At 35.9% G+C, this 11190-nt stretch overlaps 1 protein-coding gene across 1 annotated transcript; it reads left to right on the top strand.

The window, feature by feature from the left end:
* The first annotated feature begins 1217 nt into the window (after nucleotides 1-1217).
* On the top strand, nucleotides 1218-7180 carry LOC119997963 (protein SDA1 homolog). The gene is made up of 15 exons (XM_038845209.1): nucleotides 1218-1649; nucleotides 2189-2365; nucleotides 2477-2601; nucleotides 2678-2816; nucleotides 3296-3454; nucleotides 3548-3601; nucleotides 3856-3951; nucleotides 4302-4361; nucleotides 4496-4570; nucleotides 4645-4698; nucleotides 4863-4964; nucleotides 5297-5800; nucleotides 5963-6070; nucleotides 6556-6663; nucleotides 6910-7180. The coding sequence occupies exons 1-15, from the start codon at nucleotides 1305-1307 to the stop codon at nucleotides 7057-7059; spliced, it is 2256 nt and encodes a 751-aa protein (XP_038701137.1). The 5' UTR covers nucleotides 1218-1304; the 3' UTR covers nucleotides 7060-7180.
* Nucleotides 7181-11190: the final 4010 nt, after the last annotated feature.

Raw genomic sequence — 11190 nt, forward strand, 5'->3', positions numbered from 1 at the left:
TTGATATTTCCAACTTTTCTCAATTCTGTCTAGATTTTGAAATTTTCGGCGGTTGATGATCGGAGCTTGCTCACGTGGCACCGGATATACAGAAACCTATTTCCATGTCATATGATTTTTAAAAAGAAAAGCCACATCACTTAATGCATAGACCACTCAAACCCTAAAACCTTGAATCTTAAAAAAAAGTCATGTTGGAAGAAAATATTCACAATTAAATCCCCAAAAACCCAATTTAATCTTCCATACCTAAATCTCAATAGAACTGAATCACTATGGGAGAACTCAATCGAAACTTCAATAGAGATCCCAAAAAGCTTGCCCTTCATACTTCCAGTCTCCCAAACGACACCACCGCACTTGCACCAATCAACTTCGAGCTCGTCTCCCTCAAACTCCTCCCTCTCCAGCTTTCTTTCATCCTTGAATCTTCCCCCTTCTTCTCCAACGAAGCCGCTAGCTTCATCACCACCTCATCGGAACTCTTTCCCCTGAAATCGCCCCCCTCTTCCTCCAAGACTTCTCTGTCGTCGTCAATTAGTTCTCAGTCCTCATACCTCCTGAGATCTATGCGATTGTCGGCCTCAGTTTCCTCAACCTAAAAAATCAAATTAAACAAAACCCATTAGAGATAATCACAATAAAATCAAACTCAGTTTGTGGATCTGACCATTATGCTATTTGGGGTTGATTGAATTGAGAGAGAGATTGGTGTGTTTGCGGACAAAAGAAGAGTAGTTGGGGTTCTGATCAAGCTGATGAGAAAGACGAGTGGTTGTTGTTGCAGACTTACAGTTAAGTTAGTACTGTGTCTAAGTTGGGAACTTTAAACAGCTTGAAGTCCATGGATTTGTCTATCATCTTCATGTGGAGTTAACAGTAGTCGTAGGGAGTTAACAGTAGTGTTCTTTGATTGATTGATTTTTTTTAAAAATTTTGCAGGTGTTAAATTATTAATTATAAAATGTTTTTTTCTTTTTTGAGTTAGCTTTATTTTACTATTAAATGTGACGTATAATGCACTGCCGTTTGCCACCTGTACAAAAACCAGCGAGCAAATTACTGGAAAATCTAAGTCGGGACAAAAATGATTAACTTTTTGAAACATAAAGACATAATCAAGAATTTTGTGAAACATTAAGGACATAAGCAATAAATTTTAAACTTTAAGACATAATCAACAATTTTGTGAAACTTCAGTATATAAACAATGATTTAGCCCTAGGGTTTATTCTTGCTCTTTACGCACCATCACCGGCATTTGGCTCGAGTCACTCTTCGCCTCTGGAAAATCCGGCAAAAAAATGAATCTCTCATCGCTGCGATCGAAAATGAAGTGCGATCCAGAAGGCTACGAATCGGAGTTAATCCTCGTTTACAATCAGTTCAAATCTTCTCTCAATCTCTTCCAACAACAAGCCTCTTTGAGCTTCACTTCCATTAGTGGCATCGTAGCTGACCCCTCCGTCGCTAAAGACCTCGGCGAAAGAGTCATGTTCTTGGCCCATGTCACTCCATTTTATGCTAAGCATCTCGCTAATGAGTTTCCTAAACAACTTGCTGAGTTTTTACAGTCCTCCGCACGGTCGCTCCCTCCGAAGCTTCGGTTTCATGTAGCTCAAGCCATCATTCTTCTCATCAATCGGAAGGTAATATTGAAAATTTTCCTTGACTATTTAGACCGACATTTGGTGAAATTTGCAATTCAAAAATTATGAAAATTTCCAATTGATACATAAAAAAGATGACTAAAACTGGAAATTATGGATTTTTTTTAAAAATTAATTTTGTTCATTATGAGGATCAAATAGCATGCTCTCAATAAATTAGAAATTTTATTTCGACACACTTTTTGGAAATTAAAGCTCTTTTAAAACTAATCGAAAGTGGTTTTTACTTAGCTTAGAAAATATGGATTTTTTTAAAATTAATTTTGTTTCATTATGAGGATCAAATAGCATGCTCTCAATATATTAGAAAATTTATTTCGATACACTTTGTGGAAATTAAAGCTCTTTTAAAACTAATCGAAGTGGTTTTTACTTAGCTTAATTGTTGTACGCGGACGATTGTGAAGCGTGATTCTTCATGTATAAGCTCTTTTGCTATTGCTTTTTTGTTACCAAATGGGTTGGTTATTATCTTTCTTTGTTATGATGTAGTACTGAATCAATTCAATGTTTGATAGATTGTCGATATTGGGGGAACTCTAGCAATTTTTATGGAACTGCAGACTCTAGGAGACAGGAATTTGAAGAAACTGGCATCCTCTCATGTAGTTCAGAGCATTAGACGCATGAATCAGAAGCATACGAATCAATCTAAGAATAGATCACTTCAGAATGTCTTGTTTGCTATGCTACAGGTCTGTAATACTCATTCTTTGTTATTATATATTGATGGAGACTTCTGTTCAAAAATGTGGTTTCTTAAGCTGCTTTGAACTAATTGGTGAATTCGCTACTTTCCGCAACAGCAAGAGGATGAAACATTAGCGAAGAGATCCCTCGGCACAGTTTCTGAACTTTACCGGAGAAAGGTGTGGTGCGACGAGAGAACGGCAAATGCAATTTGTAGGGCATGCTTTCATTCGTCTTCTAGGTACCCACTTCTAGCATTTTGGTGTCTGTCTCTTCTTCAACTCTAAAAGATTACCATCTATGCTTGGATGTCTCAGGATTATGATTGCTGCTCTATCATTTCTTCTTGATTATGAGAAGATTGAAGACGGTGAAGATAGTGATAATTCAAGCAGTGAAGATGACTCAACTCTTCAAAATCCTCAAACTCTCCTCAGTAAAGAAGCTAGATACAAGGTTTGTTTCAGGCCATGTTCAAATTAATCCTTTTGGTTATCTGGATTGTCAACCATGCTAAAATTTCATGATTTTTCTGCCTTTAAACATTAAAATGATTATTAGGCAGCCATATGACATTTATTGTTGCAAATAGAAATTTCCCAGGTTAGATATTGAATAACGTTTCTCCAGAAATTTCCCATGTTAGATATTGAATAAGGTTTTTCTAGAAGGAAGCATATGCTTCTGCCTTCACAGTTCACAGTACTTGGGAGTCTATGAAATTCTGCGTGTGATTTAATTTAGAGTATGATGTTTTAAGCTATTGATGTTCAACATTCTTTGGATCTCTAGGTTTTGCCCAAAAATATTGTTAACACTCATATTTCTTCAACTTGTTGAAACATGAGTTTCTTTATTCGCATTTTGTAAGTTGCACTTCTATAAAGTAATGTTAAGTTTCTAATATTCTTAAATCTTTTTTTAATGCAAATCAGGCACACCATAAAGGTACACTTTCTAGCAAAAAGAAGAAGAAAGCAAAGTTGCAGCGTGCCATTCGTAGCATGAAAAGACAGCAAAGTATGTCATCAGAAAAGAGCAATTCAAATTACTACTCACCTCTTTACCATCTGAAAGATGCATACATTGCACAGGTTTGCTGGTTTCAGAAGTATATGTCTGGTTCACTTATCATTTTATTCCATCTATATGAACTAACATTCAATAAATTTTCTATTGTTATTTAGGAATTTGCTGAAAAGCTATTCTCTCGTCTTCGGACTTGCAATGAACGTTTTGAGGTAGATATGCTTCTCTACATCAATATTGTTTATGTGGAAGTCCCCCAACACGAAACTAAAAATAATATATTAGTAACAACAACAATAGATGGTAAAGAAAAACAAAAAACAAATATGTTTGATACACTTGCCTAAATGAGTGAGTTTATTCTCCCATAAAGCAAGTATTGGGTTATATTTGTGTTGTTTTACTCAACTCCCACACTGAACTCCTGTATCAAGTATGTAATACCTTTCCTATATGTTGGTTGCAGGTTAAGATGATGATGATAAAAGTAATTGCTAGGACAATTGGGTTTTATGGCTTGTCATTTCTAAATTTCTTTCCATATCTTCAGAAATATATTCAGGTATGTATCCATTGTTTCATTAAAGCTGTTACACTCCTTCCTCTATTTGAACATAAATAGCAGAGGTAGCTCTTAAGGAGTTCTGTCCACATTGGATGCATCAATGCTGATCTTGTTGATGCTGGACATCAATGGTATCTGATCCTTGCAATCAACAATTACATTCTATAGTCAACCTTGATGCTTCTAGGATAATTCAGAAGATGTTTGAAATGTTAAATTTTGACTTTGTAATATTACAAACCTATTCATGCCATTTTTTACACTTAGATTTCCCATATGAATGTATGCATTACTTCTCTGTTCTTCATTGATTTGGAGTACGAATTATAATTGTTCATAATTTGCAGCCTCATCAACGGGATGTCACACATTTACTTGCAGCAGCAGTTCAGGCCTGTCATCATACGGTGTGTCAAATCTTTGATGGCCTTAAAATTGTATAGCTTTTGCACCGTGTTAGAGACTTAAGATTTTTTTTTTTTTTTCATGGCTTCCAACCATCTAGAGTTTCCTTTTTATTGACTTGGTCTTGTTTTACCAGGTAGATGAGACTGAAGCTAAAGAACTTCTCAGGAAAATCGTAGATGAGTTTGTGCATGATCGCTCGCGTACGGAGGTATTCTTTTTCTAGCTACTTCATTTTAAGTCTACTTTCTGTTGCAGTGAACTTATTTTTGAATGTTTTTCCAGGCCATAGCCGTTGGACTCAATGTGGTAAGGGAGATATGTTTGCGCGTCACTTGGGTATGTGTATAATAATATATTCAATATTCTATTTTGCATTTCCTTGATATTCCCTGATGACGTTAAATCATAGTGTTCCTCTTCTTTGTGCCACTTGTTTTCATGGTTCGGCAAGTTGGCATTGCAGTGCAGTCAAGTCTAATCTGGTTGCTTCTGTTTGATAGGTGATGGATGCAGATTTGCTGCAAGATCTTGTATCGTATAAGAAATCACATGAGAAGGCAGTGTCAATAGCAGCTCGTTCACTTGTTACATTGTTTAGAGAGGTATACATTTGACCTCTTTCCATCTCTTTCTCTTTGAGAAAGTTCGGGAGAGAGAGAATTGGCAATTGACCTTAGGATTCCACAGCTGAGGAAGATCTAGAAAAAGTCCCAAATACCCTGTTTCCGCCTTTAAATAGGCGTAAACAAACTAAAATAAGGAAATAAACCGATGACAATAGCCAATCCTTAAAATTAAGGATCTGACTGATATCCTAACAAAAAAATCCTCCTGATCCATATCAGTATCACACACAAACACATGCTCACATTGTGTGCCTCGGTCCTTCCGTGACATAAATTTATGAATACTAAGCTTATTCCTTTGCTTGCAGATTTGCCCTTCATTGCTTGTTAAGAAGGATCGAGGACGTTGGTATGATTCAGAGGCGAGGCCCAAAGCACTTGGAGAAGTTAAAGTTTTCAACAGTGTTCCTGGGGTTGAGTTACTGCATTACGATGTAGACAATGCTGATAGTGATAATAGTGAGCAGGATGGTGATGATACTGATGAGAAGTCTACATTCATTAGCTCTGATGGTGAGGTTTGTACGAGTGATGATGAACAAAACCAGCTATCAAATTATAATGGTCTGGATGGTGCAAGTGTCTCTGATGTACGTGCTAAATTTCATAATCTGAAGCCAGAAAGAGGAAGAGGAGCTAATGAATCTGAAGCAAGAAAGAGGAAGTTCCATGATTTTGGTGGACAATTAAATGCTGCTGATACAAGTCTACGGGCCTTAAAGAGATTAACTGTTGTGAATAATACGGGGAATGCCTCACTGGACGATGGAATTCTTTCTAATGAAGACTTCCAGAGGATCAAAGAGTTAAAGGTATACTGCTTTCCGTTGAGTTAAACTTAACATCAAAGCTGGAGCACTCCCTAAAAACGTACACCTCACTTATTTATGTTCATGGTGCCACACCATAAGGTTGTTCATCATTTTAGATGCTTCTATGCCTTAACTCTGCCTTTATTTGGGTTATGTAATTAGGCAAAGAAAGAAGCAAAGATTGCATTGAGTCATCATGGATTATTAAGAAAGGGCATTACAGATTCCGATCAAGTTAGTGTTAAGCGGGTGGATCCTGCTAATCTCGAGGTAAGAGATTATATTTTTATTGACCTGTGTCAGTTTTGGTGTTCAATTTTGTTTGATAGTTATGAGCATCATCTTTTATCAACAAAGTATTAGCCTTAATACTCGAACATAACGTAGAGCCGTAGAGGATATTCTTGAGTAACCACTGGAAGTAAAAGGATAAAAGCAGTGGAAGACATTGGTTTTAACTTTTGTAATTCATTCTTTTTTTTCCTGATGTTTTTACTGCTTTGATGCCAATTGGCGACGAGTGTAATAATCATGAAGGGAGAAGACCAAGACTCCACCACCATAAGCCATATAGGTTTGGGTAATGGAGTTGACCATTAAGTCCTTTACGGCTGAGCATTCGAATACAATAGTGCATAAATCACTCTATGTAGGATACAGATTTCAGTGTTTATCTATAGTTAAGTCATAACTTGGAAATTGATCTTGCTTATTGAATGTCGGTGTCATTGATGTGCTCCCATTGCATTGTAAAGGTTCATGTAAGGGCAAAGCTAAGCAAGGAGGAAAGGCTGGCATTGGTAAGAGCTGGCAGGGAAGATAGAGGGAAGTACCTGGCTCGAGCTGCTGTAAAACAGAAGAAGGTATTTTCTGCCCCTTCTCTTGCGCCCTACTTCCGGATCCTTGATTTCATTATGTACTTTTTTCCCCTCTTTTTTTCGGGACCTATTTATTATAGAATTATAATCTCATTTTACATCTTACCGCTACTATAGGGTTGTTGAAAATCATCATTTATATGTCCTCATTCTGAGTCTCTACTCATATGCTGGCATGGCTTTATCTTTTTTCTCTTCATTTGCTCGTACTTTACTTTGTGCCCTTGACAGACTGGTGGTTTGAGCAATCGCCAGAAAGAACATAAGAAATTTTTGCCCCTCGCCGCAAAGAGAGCCACGGTGGCAAAATCTCGACAAGTGAAAAGGAAACAACAGAATCGCTCCGGCAAACAGTTCCGTGGGAGGAAGGCATGGAAATGAGAAACAAAGTTTTGATATATTCTCGATATATTTTACTAATTTATGAACTACTTGATATCTAAGTATACATACATCTTTTTACTTAAATTATCGTCTATGTATTATTATTATCTATACGAGAAATATTAGAGCATTCTCGAGTTGGGGTCGGCCCGAAATTATGAAGCCCAAGCCTGGCTTGTACCCATGTCTGGATTTATCATTTTGGGCCTCAGATTGGGCCTAGGCCGGACTTGGGAATAAAATGGAAGCCAAGGCCCGGCCTTGGCTGAAATGGGTCGGGCTTTTAGGCCGGGCTTTAATATTTTGGACAAAACAATAAGAAAGGTAATACAAGTGTACAACTATGCAATGGCTATAATGAGTTGTTTTTTCTTCAGATTTCAGACTTGAGTTAGAAATCAGAATTCAAGTGGTTGGCATAAATGCTTTCCGCGTGTCAGTGACACAATGAGTTAAGGAATTAAATATATAGGTAAACACACTTGAATTATATATATATATATAGTATATATTTGTATTCATATTTATGTTTTTCAGTATGTGCTTGTATATTGTATATAATATGTAAAAACACTTGAATTCTGATTTTTGACATATATATGTATATATGATATGCTTATATATGCAGTATGATTATATATTATATATATATAGTGTGTTGTACATATGTATATGTATACATATATGCTTATACATGTGTGTGTAAATATATATCTAATATAATTCGGAACATATGTTCGGCTTCAGGCGGACTATTTATGGGGTTTCAGGCAGGGCCTGACCCAAAACTAAGGTTCAGGCCAGTCCATTGATCTTTTCAGACTACTCAGGCTAGATGATGTCTTTTTGGACTTGGCTTTGGCCCGCGGGTTGTTTGGTGACTCCTATTCTCGAGCATATTCATAATATCATATTCAGCTTTTTATTATAAATGTCAAATAAATTGACGTTACATTTTTATTTTTAACAAAATAAAATTCTTATACATGTATTAGTTTGGATGGACATGTTGTGCTGCGATTATTATTGAATTAATTAAACAATGGACAAACACTGTCACCATATGGTATGTATATACATTCACGGATTCACCTAGCTCTGGCCAACTCAGCCAAGTCCCTTTCATCTCTAAGAATGTGTTTGGATTAAGGGATTTGGGGGAAGGGAAGAGAAGGGAGGGGAGGGGGTGAGAAGGGAAGGGAGGGGAAGGGATATTATTTTTCCCTCTCCCATGTTTGGATAGATAAAAAAAAGAAGGAAAAAAAATTTATTTAATTTACTAATTTATCCTTATTTTTATGTTAAAATATTATGTACAAGGGTAAAATAGATATTTAACTTACAAATGACTTAATTAGTAATCTCTTCCCTCCAAATGACTCAATTTTGGAGAGAAATAATTTTAATAAAAATTTAATGAAATCTTCCTCCCAAATCCTCTCAAATCCCTCCCCTTAATTTTTAATAAACTATCCAAATAAGAGAATTGGAAGGAAACTTTATTTCCCTTCATTTTTCTTCCCTCCAAATCCCTCAATCCAAACACACTCTAAAGGCTCTCAAAGTCCATTTCAACTGGCTCTGGCCAATTGAAGTCCCTTTCAATTCATCTCTAGGCTCCACCTAGCTCTTCTAAGCCCACACTAAAATCCAAATAACCAAATGGTCTATTTTGAAATTTAACTTATTTGAAAGTGACAAAATTGTTGGCGTCATGCCTTCCGTCATCTAAATCAACTTCTTGACGTACGTATATCTAGAACAATCATGCCAAATTATGAATAAGAAATTTAAAAAAAAAAACACACACAATTTGTACCCAAAGCCGTTCTGATGGGTGACGTCACAATAGTTATGTCACCCCATAACTAGGATTTCGATATTTAAATCCCTATTTTGAACCCCTTCTCCTAGCCTCCCTATACTGTAACATATATATATATATAATTGAAAACTTAAAGAAAAAAATCACATTCTTAATTGTATTTTTTTTCACCCGAATATTTTTTTTTGAAAAAGCCGAAACTTAACACAAGAAATGAGATACATTATATGCCTAAATGGTATTGTATTTTTTTTCTTTTTATTAATTTTTTTTAATTATTATTTTCCTTTTTAATTTTTGTGTAAAGAAAAGATAAATTCTATTTTTTTAATATTAATTTGATAATTTTTTAAGACTTATTCAAACACATGAACAAAAGTTTCGGAAGAAGATTTGATGAATCCATATGAATGCATGTACGCATCTAATCGTTCCGCATACGGAGTAGCTCACGCAGCTGCTCAAGTATGCCTACAGTGAACCCATTCAGGTGTGATGGGAGGCATTGGATAATCTCTTGTCAAACCAACTTTGACGTAGTGATTACCATTTACGTGTCCTACAACAATGACAATGCGCTGATAGGGTGGTGGAGGAGCTGTACGTAGTGGTAGATATGTCCAACTCTCTACATGATGAAGAACATGCAATATCACATTGTATGTTCGATATTATCTGCCATCTCGTCCGCCTGTTCCTCTTCTTGTTTTGTTTCGACTGAGATAAAATGACCCTACCAACAATATAATTTATACTGAATATTTACAGAAAAACACTAAATAAATAATATTTACTTAAAATACACTAAATAAAAAATATGTTTACTTAAAAATATTAATCAATATCTGTATTTACATGTTCATTTGAACTGCTTAGCAAGTGGTAGTCGAAAAGATCGTTCAAGTAATCCATATTCACAATAAATCTCGGCTGCACTTTAACTACCCATAATAAAAAAAAACACATGAACAAATACATGACATTTATTAGATAAACATTGCCTCAAGATATCAAATATAGCATAAATGTATAACCAAAAACTTTTCCATGAATTATCAAAAAAAAAAAGGTAGCTAGAGCTGCTGTCAGATCTGCGGCTTTTGTTGTTGGCGCCGCTCTTTCAAATTCACTTCTTCCGACTGTTGGCGAGGCTCTATAGGCTATTGTTGTCCCTTTCTTTCACAATTTGAAGTGCATTTGAAGCAGCTTATATAGATGGATATGGTGTGGATGAAACCGTGAAAGATTAGAGGTGGTAAAAAATTTGGCCTAGAGGTGAAAGTGGTTGTTGAGAGAGAGGAGATAGACTGTCAAGATTCTCATAGAGTTTAGGCCAACAGTAACAGCATGCTCAAGAATAGCAATTAGTCTTTCCATTCAAGAGTTTTTCCTACCCATCTTTTATATATGAGGCACATACAAAATGTACAAATTATTTGATTGATTGATGAGATGAGATAGATGGTTTGTATAGAGTAATAGGGAGGGGGTTCGAATAGTGCATCCCTCATAACTAAAGTTTTTGACCAAAATAGCACTCTTGGTGCAATTAAATACTTATATAACACTGGTATCAAATTTATTGCCAAAATAACACTTTACACCAATTGAAATGACGTGACTATCATATATTTTTTACAATCACGGCATTCAAAATGGTGTGATTATTTTTTTGTTCAATCACACCGTTTACAAAAGTGTGATTAACATAAAAGTTCAATCACGTAAACCCATCTTTTTTGCTTGATCTGGTGCCGAATCCAAACCATCACCCAGAAAACATGCTACTTCAATTTTCAAAAATCAAAATCAAAATCAAACTCGAACCCCACCCATTTTAGCAGTGAATGGGTATTTGCTCGCTCCAAACATCCAATGATTCTCCACGAAAATTCCGACAGATCGAGTTTATCCGTCGCTCATCAGCCGCAGTAAAGGAAATTATGCCCGAGAGATGAGCTCCTCCACTGCCGATTTGTCGGTATTAGAAAGAAACCCAATCGGCCAACCCAAACCCAATTTTCGATTGGACACAAATCTAGTTCTAGGGTTTTCAGACACAGAACTTTGTAGAACCCACGAACAAAGAATCGGCCAAGATTGCTCTAGAATCGAAACAATTGCAAAAATGATTACACTTCCTTTTGGGCTTTTGATTTGTTTCGATTAATAATACAAGAAGAACAAAAAGAAGCTTTTGATCTATTTGGCTTTTGCATTTCCGATGATTTCATTACAGAGTCAAGATTGGGGATTTTTGTTTTGATCTGTGGGTGCGCTTCGTATGAAGCATTTGCAAGAAC

The sequence above is a fragment of the Tripterygium wilfordii genome, chromosome 4 (genome assembly GCF_013401445.1).
Source record: "Tripterygium wilfordii isolate XIE 37 chromosome 4, ASM1340144v1, whole genome shotgun sequence".
In the NCBI taxonomy this organism is placed as follows: domain Eukaryota; kingdom Viridiplantae; phylum Streptophyta; class Magnoliopsida; order Celastrales; family Celastraceae; genus Tripterygium; species Tripterygium wilfordii.

Coding starts and splice junctions, on each gene's coding strand:
- LOC119997963 (XM_038845209.1), top strand. CDS start 1,305: ATGAATCTCTCATCGCTGCGATCGAAAATGAAGTGCGATCCAGAAGGC. Junction 1,650..2,188: donor TTCTTCTCATCAATCGGAAG/GTAATATTGAAA, acceptor AATGTTTGATAG/ATTGTCGATATTGGGGGAAC. Junction 2,817..3,295: donor GTAAAGAAGCTAGATACAAG/GTTTGTTTCAGG, acceptor AATGCAAATCAG/GCACACCATAAAGGTACACT.